Source organism: Oreochromis aureus, linkage group 6 (genome assembly GCF_013358895.1).
Source record: "Oreochromis aureus strain Israel breed Guangdong linkage group 6, ZZ_aureus, whole genome shotgun sequence".
NCBI lineage: Eukaryota > Metazoa > Chordata > Actinopteri > Cichliformes > Cichlidae > Oreochromis > Oreochromis aureus.
Genome location: NC_052947.1, coordinates 27,597,190 through 27,616,795, shown reverse-complemented (window position 1 = coordinate 27,616,795; position 19,606 = coordinate 27,597,190). Strand labels below are relative to the sequence as shown.

The 19,606-nt window shown below is 38.9% G+C and overlaps 1 protein-coding gene across 1 annotated transcript in view; it reads right to left on the bottom strand.

The window, feature by feature from the left end:
- Positions 1 to 19,308, bottom strand: part of LOC116310662 (sphingosine kinase 1) — a 42,594-nt gene extending 23,286 nt beyond the window's left edge. Inside the window, exon 1 of the mRNA XM_039614121.1 lies at positions 18,560 to 19,308. Within this exon, the coding sequence (XP_039470055.1) occupies positions 18,560 to 18,974 (415 nt within the window). The 5' untranslated portion in view covers positions 18,975 to 19,308. The remainder of the gene's footprint in view (positions 1 to 18,559) is intronic.
- Between the last annotated feature and the right edge of the window lie 298 nt (positions 19,309 to 19,606).

Sequence of the window (19,606 nt, the reverse complement as noted above, 5' to 3'; positions counted from 1 at the left end):
CAGTGAAAAAGACTGGGTGTGGGGGCTTAAAAAAGAAAGAAAGAGAGGAACTGCTGCTGGCCTTCTGTTCCTCTGAGGACTAATTAGGTACTGCAATCCTGAATGCAATCTAGAGCATGTACATTTAAAGTGGACCTATTATGCCCTTTTTTATTTTCTCTCACTCATATAATATTACAGTGGTAGATGCTCAGGTTAAACATGCTAAAATGTCAAATAATTAAGTCAGCAAAATGAAGTCTGAGCTTTCATTTCAGAGTGCTCTTTCAGTCAGTTTTTAAAACTCAAATCCTCGTGATGTCAGTGAGAGGGGACGTCCTTCGAAGAGCTCTGACTCTAATCAGAACAGCAGCATCCACCTGCAGTTCTTATGCAGGGGCGCCCAGTTAGAAGAACGCTGACTTAAAGGGAAAGAACTGACTGGCTGGATTTTGTATTTACCTGTATAAGGTAAATAAGTGCTTATTTTAATATAAAAATTACACATTAGCCTAAAAGGTTCACTTCATCTGAAAGATTATTACTTAATATGCAAAGTACAATATGAGTTCTGAGAGAGAAACAAAAGACGATATCGTCTTTCGTTTCTCTCTCAGTTATATGTTTTAGAAAGTTATAGAAAGAACATTTCTTGCCTCCCCACACAAAACCCATAAGCAAGCTACTCCATGAATTTTCCATGTCATTCCTCCTCTCCCTTTCAGTGTGTTTTTGTTGGAGGTCAGATGGGAAATATTTAAAGTAAAAGGCAAAAGAAAAAGCTCTGGTGAAGTTATCCGCTACATTTGACAAGCTGCAGCTAAGGGATCATTTTACAAACAGGTACAGGGGGAAAAAGTAAACTCTTCTAAAAATAGTGTGATCCAATAAAAAAAAGTCTTTGTGTCATGCTATATTGTTTCAGCTCAATATCCAAAAACCCTACAGTGATATTCCTTATGGAGAATCATCACATTTTGCATTGCAGTTGATTGGATTTTCCTCCTAGCACGTTTGACAGCTGATAAATGAGACACAATGGGCGGGAACAACTGAAAATGCTTTAGTGATGAGTGTGTCTAACTGGTTAAAAACCTAATTGACAGGATGGATTTTAATGGGCACCAGGTTACACAGTGATACCGCTGGAATGCAGAGAAACCGGTCGGAAAGATGTTCGCACGTTACGGCACCTTAACAGTTTGACCTGAGGTGAACTCTTCAGGCGTTAAGTCTTTTTTCAGTAATCCTGAACTGAACCACTGCCATAACTTTATACGCACTGCTGACACTTTATTAGCAATATCTAAGTAATATTGCAGCATTTGTGGATTAAACCGGTAATTCTGGAATCTGGACTATGTGGTGCTGTGGGATCAAAGCTCGATCTTTGCTCATGCTTTAGAGCCAATAGACACACCTGATTATATTTGCTTGTTTAATTTATTCTCCTTTTACCTCTGATATCTTATTTATGAATGTTTGTTGGAATAACTCAGAAGGGAACGGTAAATAAAGGAAAAATACAAGTGTCACAACACTCAGCTACATTTAAATCACAGTATAATAAATCAACATGAATCAGAATCCCCAAAGTGAGTAATTTTAAATATATTAAGTATTTTACTGACAAATAAAACTTTATCCATTAATAGAGGACAGCCCACACTATCCCCACTATTATTTTCCTGTAATAAGGTCATCAGTGCTCTAGACACTAAGGAGAGGTTGAGGAGTTAATTTAGGAAGTAATATGACATGGTTTTCTGTATGTTTTCCACTTTATTTTAAGTATGCAATATCATTTTAATTATTTCTCATTTTTTCCCAAGAATTCTATTTTTTCCTTTTATTTCAGTAAAGCAGAACAACTGTTAAGTGTTACTCAATACCCGTCTCTTTCATTGTAGTAATTCCAGGAATACATGCACAGGTTCCTCTATTTTGTTAATCGACCAAACTCTCTATCCGTCCTCTGACCTGCTGACTTCTCGTCCTCTCTGTGCAAACTGACGTGGCTTCTGCTGAAAATACACCCAGGACTACTCTGACTGGTGTGAGAGCAGTTTCTGTGTCACTTCAGAAATGAGCCACACCACATTTTGGTGGAACTGCAAGCATTATTTTGCAATTCCACCAAAGCCTTTCTACAATAAGCTCCAATTCAATTTTATTTATATAGCGCCAAATCACAACAACAGTCGCCTCAAGGCGCTCCAGTGACCAAGGCCGAGCCTGCACAAGTGAACTCTGCACAATTAAGTGCAGGGTTTCCCCTGAGCTGATGCTGTGTGGGATGGATGGATCCAGGAAACAGGAATACTTCTTTCTTACTCTCTCCGTTGTTTCAGACAAATTCAGACTCGCTGGGGAGTTTTTATTACCTTCACAGTAACATAAGCTAAAGTAATTAAGGGTATCTTCACGTCACTGGGCTCTGCTTCATGTATCTGGGAAGAGAAGAGGGTTTACATATGCAGACACACACATACAGGGAGGGAAACTATTGTGACTAAATGAAAGCAAAATGTATCAGCCTATCACTCTGAGCTCATATAAAATGAGAGCATATAAATTAAAAAAATACATTTACACTTTTCTTTTTTGGGTTAGCAGAAGGTCCTTCAGGTAACGGTAATGGCAGGTAAAACCTGTATGTAACGGTACATAATCAGATTAGTCTATAAACTGGCATTCAAGAAAGGCCGGTTATGTCTTTTTATAAATGCAGAGCGTTAATGTCACATTTCCTTGTATCATTTAGATGCAGTAATCTCAAAATCATAGCGACTGGACTCCTGAGGGAAAGACAAGAAAGTGCCCTCATGAATCAGCCGCACGACAGCTGGCACCAAACGCCCTGACCTTGGTCTCTCTGTGTGTGTGTGTGTGTGTGTGTGTGTGTGTGTGTGTGTGTGTGTGTGTGTGTGTGTGTGTGTGTGTGTGTGTGTGTGTGTGTGTGTGTGAGTCCCAACACCCACACAGCACTTCTTGCTGGCTAAACCGAGTCCTATGCCACTTCCTGTGTGGCACCCCTCCCCTTCTACAAACATTCCAGAGGACACTATCTTCTCGTCTGTCTGTCCACGCTCCGGGTTTCCTCCTCTATCATTAACTCTGCTGCAGCAGCAACATGGCACTGAGCCAAAACATCTAATAAAAGATGCAAAAGACTGTAGCAAATATATTTTTTTTTTCTTGTTTTTTTTTTAAACAATCTGCTGGTTAGAGTTTTATGACAGCAGATAAGCGTCGGGTTTGTTAATTTGCTGTTGATCTGTATAGTCCTGATGAAAGCCCTGCTGACGCAAATGCCAATCAATTTATCATAAAAATTTTTTTTTTTTTTTTAAATTAACAATTACAGCAGAAGTCAAACTGCAACATCTTCACACAATCTTTGAAAATTGGTGAAAGAAGAAAGTCAGTTAGCATCTTGGATGAGGGGATTAAGGGAATTGTGTAAATTAAAAAGTAACCACACAAACAACAATCAAGATAAAAAAAATGACAGGAAACTTGCAACAACAAAGCTATGCTCTGCGTCTCAACTACGTTTACTTGATCTGTGATTACAGATGTCTCATCTGCTCTTTTCAAACCAACAGCATTGGAACTGTCCCAGAACTTAATGGAATAATCACTACTGAGCTATTCGCCACAGGAAATAACAACCTAAATGAAAGGGGAAACCCAGGAGCAGTAAAGAAAAAAAGAAGCAAAAAACACATTTTCTGGGAAGGTTCCTTATAGTAGCTTTCTGGGTGTATATAGAGTGTGAGAACAGACAGCTTTCTTTTTCTTTTTCCTGCTGCATCTGCTTGTATAAACCAGACACAGACATGAATGTTTCATGGTAAACTTCAAACGACTTATTCCAATTTTTTTGTGAAAACCTCTCCAGTCTCTTTTTTTTTTGTTCCAAGTTTAAAAACTGGGTTATATAAATTCAGTGTTTGTATTTAGGAAGGGACACGGGGATACTCATCAAGTTGCATCTTCGTTATTTCTATGACCTTACATGGTCACTGTTTCTATTTGAAGTGTGATCACTGCTCTACGACTCAGTCTGACTAACAGTGATGACTTGCACTCATCAGTCAGTAGTTCCAGTATCTCAGTTCCCCTTCAGCAGTGAAGTATGACAAAGCATCAACCGTCTGTGATTAAGAAATTATGATGTTGCAATTTTGATGAAAAATTCAGAAAAAAGTGCCGGGCTTTCATTACGCTTTGCTGAGCCCACATCTCACATCTCAGCCGGCATAAATCTGCAGATGGGACCAGTCAAACTGTCAAAACTCAGTGAAAACTGGGGATTTAAAGAGAGAGATGAGACATCAGGTTATATTTTGGTTATATTTGGTTATATTTCACATATAGGAAAAGATGACCATGATTCAGACAATGATTACAAGTAGCCACGAAGTAAAAAAACATATCTATATATATTTCAAAACTAAGAGATAGATACCTACATATATTTACATATATTTGTGTTAAGTTAACCCACAGAAGAGTCTATGAAATCCCAGACAACATTACATGAACTTTTTTGGTAGCTAATATTAATGCATAAAATTTACCTAAGGAAGATGTAGAAGGAAAGACAGATACACCACAGGCCGTGCTTACACTTCTGCCTGTTGCTCAGTGCAGATTTGCACTCTAAGCCTTGACAACACCCATTAGGAAGGAATCCAGTTTCCACATTTAAGAGATTATTGGATTAACATCTATTTCGTACTGTATTTGACACAATACGTGCTCTTCCAGCTCTGCGTAAAGTGGCAGATGCAATAAGTTAAACTATTTCAAAATCAGTAATTCTCTTATGTCGCTCTAATGGGCTTTTTTTTTTATTTCAATGTAGCCTACCAAAACATGAGGTGCAACAAAAATTAAATAAATAGTGGAAGCCACTTTAGTGATTACATCTGAGAGAAATGTTTCTAGAGCTGTACAACTAATTGAATTTTAATCTCATTCATGATTTTGGCTTCCCACAATTAAATGAGGATGATGGAGTGAAATTTAAAATGCACCTACTTCTACGTAAAACAGAAAGCAATAGAAAATAAAGTGTTTTCTAAATCAGCATAAGCCTGCATGTGACAATCACAGCTGTTCCTGGACTAGTCTAGATAAGCAAGAACAAATTAAAAGACAGATATACAAACAGAATAACAGGGTGTGACACGCTTGTTTGGAAATACTTCAGATTAGATAGAACCACCTGAAAACATATCACAAACTGCACTGTAATTAATGCATGAAGCCCAAGAAAAACAATGAAGTGGTTGCTACCATTAATTGCCTACCATCACCTCAGACATCCATCAAAATAAGCCTGTGTAGCGTTTTGATACATGCTCAATCATCCAGGTAAGGAAATCCCAGAAAGCTTATTCTGTTCACTGAAGTCATCACAAGGATGAGTGACAAAATGTTTCTCCTACTGAAATGCTACCTCCAGGTGAACAGACTCAACTGACTGGCAAACCAGAGCAGTGCATCCATGTATCCGTCCAGCTCACAAAGACACACTGAATCCGCCAACCAATCGCACCCATTTGGTCAAAGATGTGGGTCCAACAAACACATACCTTAGCCAAAATATCTATCCATCTACCTATCTAAGAAGCTATGTGAATAAGAACAACCAATTTTTTTATACAAAATTTAGATGTGAAGACGTGAGAGCAGTGTTCCGTTTACATGAGATGTCATTAAAATCAATAAATAATCATGATAAATAAACGTGATCTCAATACTGAATGAAATGAAATGAAAAGGGCGCAAAAATCCCCATATTTTCTATGTTGCCATTAATTATTTTTTTGCAGTCAAATCAATGTGAAAAATCCTGTAATCCTATAAGTATACTTATAAGGATCCTATAAATTCATTACAAGACAAACTGTGGAGCATAATAAGCTAATAAACTCTGTTAGGACATCATTTGTCTTCTTTAGCACGGTAACTTTGGATAAGTGTTAAATGACATATCGTGCAAACGAGGTTCCAATACCAAAACTAAACTAGATTCTCTTCTTTGTTGGAATTCCAAACACTTGGTTTTGCATATGTTACTACAATACATTCCATTTGAGTTTGTTATTGTTTGTGTCTTTGTGACGTTCATCACACTATTGCATGCTTGATGCTTTCCTATTGGCTGGTTAGCAGTTGTAGGTCGTAGTAGCAGTTACATTGTGAGTTGATCATCCCAAATTTCTGCCATTGTTTGAAATTCTTTTTGTAGAAAGATCAACCTCATACAGGAGACTGTGTGAGTTTTTAAAGCCACGACAAACAGTATCTATCACGTTAGTCATCTTTCATCAGCACAGTGTATACCCAGCTTTACCGTCTGTGTTTACAAATTGATTAAATGAAACCTTCCATGCTTCGGAAAACAATAAAGTGTCCATTAAAGGCCCTGACAGAATATTTTTAAGTGATATTTTAGGTTAAGACTTTCCTTTTGAAACTGAATCATAGGCTCTGCCTTTAAAGAAACCACATCTCGTCTGACTGGATCTAACTGCAGGAGCACTTAGCTGCACTGAGGTGATAACTCTTCAACCGGTTTGTAAATCAAAGAGTGGAAGCTCCTCAAGCTCACAAGCAAATTTCTGCTGAGCCAGAACCACAAAGGGCGTGGAAGGCGGAGGAGCAGGAGGAGGTGGCAGTGGTTAGCCTTCTGTAAATCTATATTAAGTAAGGCAGAGAGTTTACGACACTGAGGTTTGAATTGAAATCACCCTGTATGTATATTATGCAGCTGCCCATACTGTATCCTGAGCTAAGAGATAAATGGGCTGTGTGTGAGATGGAAAGGTTGTGAAAGGAGAAAGAGGATGTAACAACTGTCTGTCTGTGTGGAATGATTTGGATTCCATCTGTGTATTTTAAGCCCTAAAGTGAGATCGGGGAAGGGAGGTTAGAAAACAACCAACAAGTAAGATACTTTACGTTATCCAAACTGGCCTTTTGTTCGACAACAAAAGAAAATATGACTTTTTTTAATGTAAAGTCACAAGACAGGAGCACAAAAAACAAAACTAAAATGCAGCAATATGCAAGAAAATGTTGTGCACTGCTGCTGTATGGAAGAAATGTAAATGTTTTCCACCTTTAAAAAAAACCCCACAACCACATTTTTTTTAAACCAGGAAAGACTGACTTGCTCTTAGGTGTATCAGCTGCTCTGATGTAGCCTGAATGGACTGTGGTTGCTGCTGTCGGCGTATCAAAGAATGATTTGAGAAGCCTTTTCTGAGAACAGAAATCTGGCGAAGCACAGAAAACTTTCTACACTCACTGCTATAATGTACAGAGAGTCATCTTCTTGTTTTGTATTCAGCTCCTGCATCTATATCTAAGTCTGACAGGTTTCTTTGAAATATATTGTACTGTTTGCATTTTTTCATAGTTAGACAGAGAGGGACATTACGGACACAAAGCTGCAGCGAGCCTCAGTACCTATAGTGAGCTCCGGTGAGAGAACGAGACACCGAACTCGAGCTACAGACAGCACATCAAGTTCTATCGCTGCGTATGTTGGGTAAGGAAGAGTCCACAGGGAGAAAACTGCTGCTGCCACTGCTGTCTGACTGCACACACCAATGCCTCCAACGCTGCAGCGAGAACTCATGAAGCTCTGCTTATTGTAGACTGCTCTTTTGATTCTGTACAACACAGACAACCTGCTATGAATAAAATGTGGTTTCACTTCCAAGAATCGAGAAGCATTATTACTGCTGACAGTTTCATCAGAAGAGTGTGAACCAAGTTAAACATGCTTCTAAATGTGAAAAAACCACACCCAGGTTGTTGTTCTGAACTTCTTCAATCTCACTAAACAAATGCCACGATTGGAGAATAGTAAAACTACACTATACTGCCCAAACTACTCACTCATCCATCTAAATCAGGTGCTCCAATCACTTCCATGGCCACAGGTTTATGAAGTCAAGCACATGAATGCTTAAGCATATCAAGACAATTTGGACAATTTGGGGACGGCCACTTCTTATTCCAACATGACTGCACACCAGGTCCATAAAGACATCGATGGGTGAGATTCATGTGGAAGAACTTGACTGGCCTGCACAGAGTCCTGACCCGAAAGAACAGCTAATCCAACCTTTGGGATGAATTACAGCGGAGACTGTGACTGTGACAATAATAGTGCAGAGCTTATTTAGTGAGCGTAACTTATCGTATTTTTTGTAGCTACAATTTACAGATGCCCACTAAACATACAAGAAAACACTGAGTTGCTTTTCTAAATACAGGACAGCTATAATGATAAACTTGCTGAATGTGTGTGTGTGTTCGTTGTGTGACTGCATCTGTTCAAAACGTGGACGTGCAGGATGGGCAGACTGCAGTCTGCAGCTTTCTCGAGAACCGCTCATCTAAAAATGAATGAATGACTGAACTCATTTGTCACAGGAAACCAAAGACAAACATAGAACGTGTGTGACTACATTTCTTTAAAGTAATGCAAATATGCCTTTTTAAGGGTTAAGACTTGGTGTTAGGGTTATGCTGAGAACATCATATTTAGGGGTGACATCCTTGAGAATGATGCATTAAATTAGTGTCACCAAAAAGCCTGCCTAGCCTGTGTGTCTAGGTATGCTTTTCCCTCCACAAACAGGGTGGAGAAGGTAGTGGTTAATTTAGGGGGGAAACTGGTTACAGTAAATAACTTTTAGCTCAAATATGACCATCCAAAAAAAAAAAAAAATGTCAAAGAAATGAGTGCACTTTGTCAAACGACTTGCAATAAACAAACCAATGTTGACAAAGGCAAAAATCAGATGAACAAATACATTTCTTGAAATATTTGTAAAATAATGGCACCTGTTCTTTTTTTTGTCCACTTATCAAATGTACTTATTGTGTTTGCATATGCACCCACATTTTTTGTACTGTGCTTTAAAATACTTATTTTGTTAAATCTAACATTAAATTAGGAAGTTAAATTATAAATAAAAAAAATTCAACATAACTTTTTAAAGAAATTACTTTGTTGTTATTACTTGTTGTTGCATGATGGGGTCAAATCTTCCATGGCATTGACAATGGGATCGAGTTAGAACTTCCAGTTTATGACAACAGTTACAGGATTTGAATATCTGTTACATAGCAGTTCAAACATTGTTGACTGGCAGGTCATTCCTGTTTCCTTTCATTGATTTTTTGGGGGGTTTGATTTGTAACAAATACAGACCTTTCATGATAGTAAAAACCCTATTACGGTGCAAAAATCTTGAGCCACCCTCAATTTGTTATATTTTGCTTCCAAGGAGACAAACCTTCTTGATTTTTTAAGCAATAGTTCCCTGGGCCTTCTGAAGATTTTTCAAGGTTTTTCTTTGTAGATTGGCTGCTTTTGACTCATTTTTAAGTCAGGCCTTATAACTGACCATTTACAGAAGATTTTTTAAAAATGTTTTTTAGCTTATGAATCACTCAAGCATGAAAAAGCAGACGAATAGCATCTGAAAGTCACATACTTTACAAACAGCACAAAACCCCCCAAAAAACAACAAAAAAAACCAACATAAAAATCTGACAAAAACCTGACACATGACCCGAGAAATGCATCTACTGGTTACTGAAGCCTCATCAGAAAAAGAAGAGAAATGGGAAGAAAAAAAACACTAAGGTAACTTGGACTGAATATCAGTGGCAACAGGTCTTATGAAGTAATGAACCCAAATTTGAAATTTTTGATTCAAGCTGTCATCATTATGTATGGAGGAGAAGTACAGCAGTTTTTTACAGTGTCTACAGCCATTTGTAAAAAACGATGGAGTCAGTCTCTGTCAGAGTTTGAGCCTCCATTTCAGCAAGTGGTGTTGCAGATCTTGCCAAAAATGACGATAAACTAAGAATTTACAAGAAAGCTTGGCTGAGAGAGTTCAGACTATGTTGAAGAATAAAGGTGATCATACTAAATATAGTATTCTTAGCATTGTTCAAACTCTGTTTCTGCCTTATATACTGTCATGTATGTTTGCACATTTTAATAAACTGCTACCCTTGTCCCATTTTCCTACCAAATCATAAAGAAATGGGAGGTGACTCAAAATTTTACAGTAGCACAATGCTGTATGTGATTTTAACTATGAAAAGTATCCTGTGAGTACTCCCTGGTAGTCATATAGCTCTAAACGTTTGGTTTCTACTCTTCTATTCTCCTTAATGCGGTCATCTCAAATACACAGCTCCACCCACCTGCTGTTCAAACCTTCTGTTTGTAACGGGCATCCAATTAGAAGAAAGCTGGCTTAAATGGAGAGGAGTTAATACTGCTTGTTTCACACAGTGAATGAACGGAGGGGCAGCACCAAGACCCAGTTTAAGACAAATAAGCATTTAGAGATGTGAATCTCTGGTACAGCCCAAGAATAAAAATATGGAGTTTGCTAATAAGAACAAATGGTCGCTTCTAAAGATTGATCACTTGTTCATATAACATAAAACTATACTTTGCACTTCTAAACTTTTGCAGCAAGACAAAAACCAGTGTCCCAGCTTCAACTTTCTCAGCCTGAGGTAATGTGTTAGTAACAGCATTGACTGGCTGAGAGAGGCCTGGATTTTGCTGCTAAAAGAAGCCATGCCAGTCCCCTCGAGAACATCAGATAACATCCTTCAGAGCCATTTGCATTGTTTCACACTCCTATTCAGTTACACCGCATTAGCACAAATCATTATCCCTGTAGTGGCTCAAAACATTACCTTCAGTGTGTCACTACAGTACTACCTGAACAAAAGCCTTACTCATGATTTCAGTTACAGAGATAAATAATAACAGTCACAGCAGTGTTGTTTGTTCTATACACACAACACCTAATTATCAGCCAAAAAACGAAGGCCGTACAGGAAAACTAGAAATTGGGGTCATGGCTGTAGCAGATGTTGAAAGTCAAAAACGTCTGATGGTAAAAACACAGACAAGCAAAATCATCCAGACAATGAGGAACTACAAGTGACAATGACATTGTCTCAATAGGCCACTATGCCCTGGAGTTCAACTCTGCACTGATGTCGACTGACTACATTACCCATACTAAAAATATAAATATATATATATATATATATATATATATATATATATATATATATATATATATATATATATATATATATATATATCCATAGGTCCCTCATCCTATTCATGTAACCCCTTCCGCCAGGGGATTGAACTACCAGAAGGCAACATTGCAGACATAGAGGACAGTTACAAGTACCTGGGGATCCCACAGGCGAATGGGAACGATGAAGAGGCCGCTAGGAAAGCTGCAACCACCAAGTACCTGCAGAGGGTCAGGCAAGTCCTGAGGAGTCAGCTGAACGGTAAGAACAAGATCCGGGCCATCAACACCTCGCCCTGCCCGTGATCAGGTACCCTGCTGGGGTAATAGGCTGGCCAAAGGAGGAGATAGAAGCCACTGACATCAAGACAAGAAAGCTCCTTACCATGCATGGAGGGTTTCACCCCAAGTCTAGCACCCTGAGGTTGTACGCTAAGCGGAAGGAAGGGGGGCGGGGACTGGTGAGTGTGAGCACCACAGTCCAGGATGAGACAAGAAACATCCACGAATACATCACGAAGATGGCCCCAACTGACAGTGTGCTCAGTGAATACCTCAGGCAGCAGAAACCCAAGAAAGAGGAGGAAGGCGAGGAACCATCATGGAAGGACAGGCCCCTGCACGGTATGTACCACCGGCAGATAGAGGAGGTGGCTGATATACAGAAATCCTACCAGTGGCTGGACAAAGCTGGACTGAAAGACAGCACAGAGGCACTAATCATGGCAGCACAAGAACAAGCTCTGAGTACAAGATCCATAGAGGCTGGGGTCTATCACACCAGGCAAGACCCCAGGTGCAGGCTGTGTAAAGATGCCCCAGAGACAATCCAGCACATAACAGCAGGGTGCAAGATGCTAGCAGGCAAGGCATACATGGAACGCCATAACCAAGTGGCCGGCATAGTGTACAGGAACATCTGTGCCGAGTATAACCTGGAAGTCCCGAGGTCAAAATGGGAGATGCCCCAAGGGTGATGGAGAATGACCGAGCTAAGATCCTGTGGGACTTCCAGATGCAGACAGACAAAATGGTGGTGGCTAACCAACCGGACATAGTGGTGGTAGACAAACAGAAGAAGACGGCTGTAGTGATCGATGTAGCGGTTCGAATGACAGCAATATCAGGAAGAAGGAACACGAGAAGCTGGAGAAATACCAAGGGCTCAGAGAAGAGCTCGAGAGGATGTGGAGGGTGAAGGTAACGGTGGTCCCCGTGGTAATCGGAGCACTAGGTGCGGTGACTCCCAAGCTAGGCGAGTGGCTCCAGCAGATCCCGGGAACAACATCGGAGATCTCTGTGCAGAAGAGCGCAGTCCTGGGAACAGCTAAGATACTGCGCAGGGACCCTCAAGCTCCCAGGCCTCTGGTAGAGGACCCGAGCTTGAAGGATAAACCGCCCGCAGGGGCGTGCTGGGTGTTTTTTATATATATATATATATATATATATATATATATATATATATATAATTAATTAAAAAAAATGTAGTAGTGGTAGGACTGCAACTCTGTTAGAAGAATTCAATGGCTGATGTTGTTGTTCTACAAATTAGTGCAAAATCCTAGTGATAATCTTAGTGACTGCATGATGCTAGGCAAAAAGTGTCTCTTTCTACACAAACAGCACATCATTCCACAGTCGACAGTGAGCCAGCAACATCACGAAGACAAGCTGCTCCCATATTATCATCCATCTAGTATCATCACATTTCCATTTTTTTTGTTTGTTCCTCAAGGACACAGTATTCAGGTTACAATGTGCCCCACTCAGTCATCCCTGTGAATAAACAGTTTGCTTGTTTGGTTTTGCTAATATGGCCAATTTGTTCCAAAACCCTTTATCACACTACACTATATTATACTGTTACTGCCATTCAAACTATGTCCACAGCAATATACTTAGAACCAAACACACAAGGAAGTTTTTCCCAACCAATTGGAATATATATTTTTTCCTAGCAACTGGTGGTAGCTGGTGGTTCAAGTCGCAGTCATGCATGACTTTAGTGATCCTTTTGCCAAAGACTCCCATTAAGCTCCACCAATTACACACAGCCGGTTGGGAAATGATCATTTTTCCCCTCACGACTGGTGGTTACTACATGACTGCGTACAGGTCTCTCAACCTGTGTGAACAAAGTGACTTATGTCTGCAAATCTCACTAAAGATGCCAAACAAATGGACAGAACCATCTGCTGTGACAATACAGAGGGGAATAGAGTTTCTTTCTTTGAGTTTAGCTATTGTCCCTTTAATTTCCCTGTTTACCATTATTATGATTGCTCTGCTAATATAAATGGTAATGGTAAATGAACTGGTTCTTATATAGCGCAAGATACATGGGCATGTAGACTGGAGCAACAAGAGAGCTACAGCTATCCACCTTGTTGAGATCTCTGTGATTTGATAAGGTCAGCTTGCTGAGCTAAGGTTTTGTATCCTTAAGCAGCATTTTTGAATAGCGTTCTGTTCTCTTTCACAGGCCCATTTTATTTCTGAGAAATAGCCTGTTTTCATTGTCATTTTTTGTGTTTCATCATTTTTGTCTAATTTTGAAGCTCTCATAGATGTGTGTTGTTGTGTCACACAATCTTCGGGTTTTTATGCCATTTTTGGAAATTTGTGTAGCCACCAGTAACATTTCCCTTCATAGATTAAATGGATTTACAATAACAGCTGATTAACACTTCCACTATATACTGCACTGCAGTGCTGCAGTTCATTATCATTTGACATCAGCAACCACATGCTCGAGAGAGATGACAATCTATTCTGACGGGTTTAATCAATACTAGTAACCTCTCTGTCTGATACCATCTCCTTCCTTATGATCATAATGCTGTCAACAGGTGAATTCAATCTTTTCATTCAAATTTTATTTTTGTAACCTCAGGACAATATCATTAAGAAAAAAAACAGGTAATGCAGCTGAGGTGTCAGTTGTAATTCTCAAAGAAGGAATGTGTCAGTCTTTTTTGGCGCCATCGTGGCGAGTTGTTGACTCATCTGTCACCTCGTGTCATTTTTTCAAAGGTTTCACATGAACACACCACAGAGCTAACCGACAGCTGGTCATGACCTGCAATATATTGCTCACTTCCTTTTTCTGAGCAAGCAACGCTGTGTTCAATGTCTGTCAATTAAAATACTTTAATTGGAATACAACAGTGAGAATAAGTACGACAGACTATTTCCTTGCATAATTACAGCGGTATCATGATCAGCCTGTGACCTAACCAATTCTCTAAGCCACCCCCCCCCCCAAAAAAAGCACCAGAAACTATTCAAAACGGCTACAACAGATGACAGCTTGTGGTGTTTTGAGTCATGCCTCTAACAGATGTTTGGATAAATGATTATTATCATGCAAACTAGTATGGGTGATCTAAAGTGCAGCTGACTCAGTGTCAACCATTAGAGCAGAGAAGCAATACTGGACAAGTTGAGCACACATGAAATATACCTATATAAGCTATCTCACAAGGAAACAAACACAAGGAAAATTAGTGTATAGAAAATAGATGTTTTCTGAATAACTCTTTGAGCACACCTAACATTAAGCCAATGACACAAGCATCAATACTGATGGAGAGGTCAGAAAGGATTGCATTGACCTCATTTAGAGTAATGGTTTGGATGCAGAGCTCCTGAACATGATTTAGTATGATTCATGAGGCCTCGGGCACAATGAGTAACTAACTGCAGACATCCTTTCAGGCTGCAATCATATTAGCCTGTTCCAAAGATACCAAAGACCCTGCAGCTACAATGAGGTTTGAAATTACCACCATTGACCGTGAAAATGTTCAGAAATCTAACACTTCAGCAGGTAGCGCTGAAATAGACTCATTTTCAGCTGGTATTTTATTCTCAGCACTTCTGTTTGATTCTTTATCCCACAAAACCCAGACAGGTGACAATAATTAAAAATCAATATTCAGGTGATTTCATCGAGGAGTCATTAATCTTTTATTATTACTACAGCTGTCAAATATTAGAGGAACGCGTCCTCACTCCAATGTTTCTAGACCCCAAAATCAACCAATGTATGAGTAACTAGCAACTAAAATCAAAATATTAACAATTTATTAGAATATAAGGTACCAATAAACCAACAAGAAATAACTGGCTAAAAAAAAATACCCCAAACAAGTCATATATAGCATAAACACAGCTTGCCACAATCAACCTGTTTATTTTTCCACATTTGAAATGGTGTGAATGTAAAAACAGTACTTCATACATACTATTTTTAGTCCTTTTCAGTGTATTGAACAGTTTCCAACTCACACAGAAAGTAAGAAATGGATAGACATAATGTAAGTCTGTAACAGCTCCAGCTAACTAGTTTGCAACCAACAGTAGCAACCGAAGCATTGCATCCAGACCTAACCTCAGCAGGAGTATATCCCTAGTAAGCATACATAATGCAGCAGAAAAGCTGGCCATGGACGCAGACTGAAAATCCCAGCTGTACGCAAAAACAGCCAAGGAACGAGGCAATCAAGATCAACTGGAAAATGTATAAGAATCAAGAACAATATTCAGTGTTTGTTATCTTAACTTCATCCATCTTCAATGGAGCTGGAGTCTATCCCACCTGTGAGACAGGTTACCAGTCTGTCACAGAGCTAACACAGACACAGATTTATTCACGCTCACACCTATGGCCAATTTACAGTAAACCAAACATGCAATTATCCTAATAATTAACCTAACATGCATGTCTTTGGACTGTGGAGAAGTGGAGATCATGCAAAATCCACACAAAGAGGCCACTGCACCACTCACTCAGGCTGTGGCGATAGTACTGTGTGATCGATCAGTGGTTTCTTGCAAGCCTAGTGGATTTTTTTTTTTTCAATCAGGAGTTTAATTATTTGTGTGCTTCGAATCTGCTGAGTATTTATCTATATCCACTGACACTAAAACACAATAATTCAAAGAATAATTGTTAATAATAATTCAATAATATTACTGAACAATAATAATAATAGAAGAAAAAGAAGAATTCCAAAAATAGTAAAGTTTTTGACTTTGGTTTTGTGTTACAAAAATTATATGTAAAACTAATGTATTCGGTAGTCAAGGTAAGTGTAAGAGATTAGAAAGAACACAGCAGCTCTTTATCTGGTTTACACATCAATACCTCTTGCAAACATGTGAGATAAATTTTATCAGTATTGTTTTAACCTTTGTTAGATAAAGAGTTTTTAGATAAAGCTTTTCCTATCTCTTTTTTATTGTTATGTAAAAAATCCTTGGGTTTCTTGAAAGGCGCAATACAGACTTAAGTTATTATTATGATTATTATTATTATTGTTGTTATTATAAATCAAACCTATAGTTTAACAAAACATGTCATGCAAACATGTAAAAAAAAAAATTACAAGTACTACAACCTAAAAAAAAATAGCATTCAGTGTAATTTCGAAATGACTAATCTCCTTTTCTTTACTTTCACTTGAAACTGAATAGCCATCTTTCCAACAATGACACTTGATGTGTTAAATTAGTCAGTAGTATACAGCGTGAGAAGCAAAAAAGCAATGGTCTGTATAAACCAGTGATAGGAGAGGCAGAGCTAGATCAGGTGAAGTAATTGAGCCTCTTTTATTTGGGCTGCTGTCCCAAACTGGGACACTCATTCAGTCACTGTTTCTGATTACAACCTGTGTACTTAAATTACAACACATTTCAAAGCAAATGATACTTTCCAGAGCTACTAAAAGTCTACTCTCTTCTCTTCTGGCAATGACAGGCAGAGCAGAATTGCAGTATATTTTGTCTTGTTAAAAATAAATTTTGTGGAAAATGCTAACTGGGTCACAGTGCGCTGTGTGAAGGAAATAATATGTATGACAGAAAATGGAAAAAGTGTTTTTTGGGGGGTTTTTGGAGGACAAATAATGAGTTTACTTATCTTTAGAAATCGCGGGTTATAGAACAGTTCCCACTGGAATGATCATACGTCTCAGCATTACGTTAACAAAAGAAGCAATCAATATTGTCTCATGTTTCTCAGGTGTGTTTTTACGTCAAGTGGGTTTGTTTGCAGAAGGCTGAAAATACTGAACTGAAAAGTGACTCTCCATACCACACCAGGACTATTGTTTTATCCATGTAAGCAGGAGGTTAAATATGATAAAGCAGAACTGATAGTATAAGACTCTGTACAAGACATACCTCTTGACTGGACCTTAACTCAATAGCAGCAATAATCCCTTGTGGTTTTTTCAGGTTTCTTAAAAGATCTTGAAACACAACTCTGTTTAGACTGGCTCTTTTGTTTTATTAATCCAAGGAGAAGTTTAAAGGTATTCAGGAGAAACCTGTTTGGTATAGGAAATGAATAAGGATACTAACAGCTAACTAACAGCTAACTAACAGTGGTGCTTCGGGGAAAAATTTACTGATACAAGACTAAGCCAGGAAAGACAACCAGTGGGCCCCGCATAGTAAAAATTATGTGAAATTTCATAGAACCTGAAAAGTGAGAAACGCATTTTAAAAAAAGGAAGACAAAGGTGAACTATCAAGGAGATGACTCATCAAAGGCACATTACATTGCTTTTAATAACCACTTAAGGCTTTAACAATCTAACAGAAACTGAACAGAAATGAAAACCACCTTATATTTAATGCTTGTGGTATTTGTGTAATTGTGTTAAAAAACAGACTTAGTGATTCGTCACCTTTTTTATCATAGGGTAAAAGCAGTTAAAGCTCCTCCCACTACAATCCATGAACATAACTTACACAGTATGACTGTAACAAGATAATAAGCTACTCTGATTAAAAATTAATTTTCAAAAATGTTCAACATTTTAAGGTCAAAGCTTCCAGCTTGTGAGGATGCACCGCTTTTCTTTTTCATATGACAGCAAACTTCTAACCTTTTGGACTGTTTAACATTTTACAGACCACAAATATGATTGAGCTTACCTTTAAATAAAATGCACTGTGTACCACTAAATGCCTTCATATGCTGGATTAAAAGAAGATGTAGGTCAACACCTACATAGATTTTGAAGTAGGTTAAATAGTGTGTGCTGGGGGGGCTTAATTAACTGAAATGAAGTATAAGGTGACTGACACAAGTCTTTGCACTTACAAAACGAAGAAACGAAGAGAATAAAATATTAATAAAGTGTCTTGTTTTAGTCCTTGTTATTTTTTTTAAACTATGTCAGCAAAACGAGGCGAGGATAACTGAGCATACTGATTTTAGATTAAGCCTATCTTTTAACATGTTAGGATTTTGCTTATACGCAAACCGCCTTTCTCTTTCACCAGTGAACAAAAGTGTGGGTTAACAGTCATTTGGTTACGAGTGAAACTCATATTTGCATCAGTATCACAGTGGTATACTCATACAGATATGAATGTAACTGTAGCGTGGGATCCTGATTCTATCACTACCTGCAAACTTTCCGCTGTCGTTGCTATCCAACACTCACCGTTTCTAGGGAACTGTTGCCGGGCAGAGCGCTCTCGGACAGCGCGAGCCCACTTCTCTGCCTCCTCCAGGTTAGCTTGCGGGTCCTGGAGCGAGGCGAGCCGAAAGCCCTGCTCCACTCTTTGCCGCGATACCCTGGAACTCATCCACCGCCGTTTGAGCGGGTAAAAGTAGGCGACTAAGTACGCTGCCGTATCCGCACTGTCATTTCCCCGGTAAGCCCGGCAGCCGACACAGTCCTTCAGACTGAGCACCACCTTGTTCCGTCCGACAGGTGCCGACGTGAGCCTCTGGACGACGAGGTCCTTCTCGGTCAGGATGACGGCACACCTGCCTTTTCGGTTACTGGTTCCCGTAAATTCCCCGTACAGCTTCACCAGGCTGGTGGGCTCCAGTTTAGCTCTGCACGGATCCATCCTGAACGGACGCCGGACTGGAGAGACCGGGACGCGGAGGGGGTCCGGGAAGCAGAAGAAGCAGCCACACAGTCACATAGCTAACCGCCGTGAATGATGCGAGCAAAGTAGACCGGAGGACTGACAGGCTGCTCCGGACCGCTGTGAGTGTGAAGACTGACGGAATCAAACGCTACATATCCGGTGACATTTCAAAATAAGAGCCCCAACACTAAAAACACTGAAAGCTCCTTGTGGGACCCTGGCTAAGGTTTCACGTTATTGTTAGTTAGGAATTGCCAGGGTTTAGTAAATGGTTTATAGTCAGCAAATAAAAACTTAGATATTACACGGAGTGACAATATTAATATAAATAAAATTATATTAACACTACAAAAATGTAAGTTTGTTGTTTTCTTATGGAGCCATTTCTGCTATTTCATGGATCATATGAATAAACGAAAGCCTAATTTTAAAAGTATTTTCAAACTAATAACAGGATAAAGATAAAATAACTAATTAATGACTGAAAGTTTAATTAAGAAAAAAAAAAACAATAAAATATGTCTAAAACGTAATATATTCCAATAAAATGTTATTTCTTTTTTCCTTAATTGCCAGCTATTTCAAAAACAAGTTTCTGCAATAGGAAA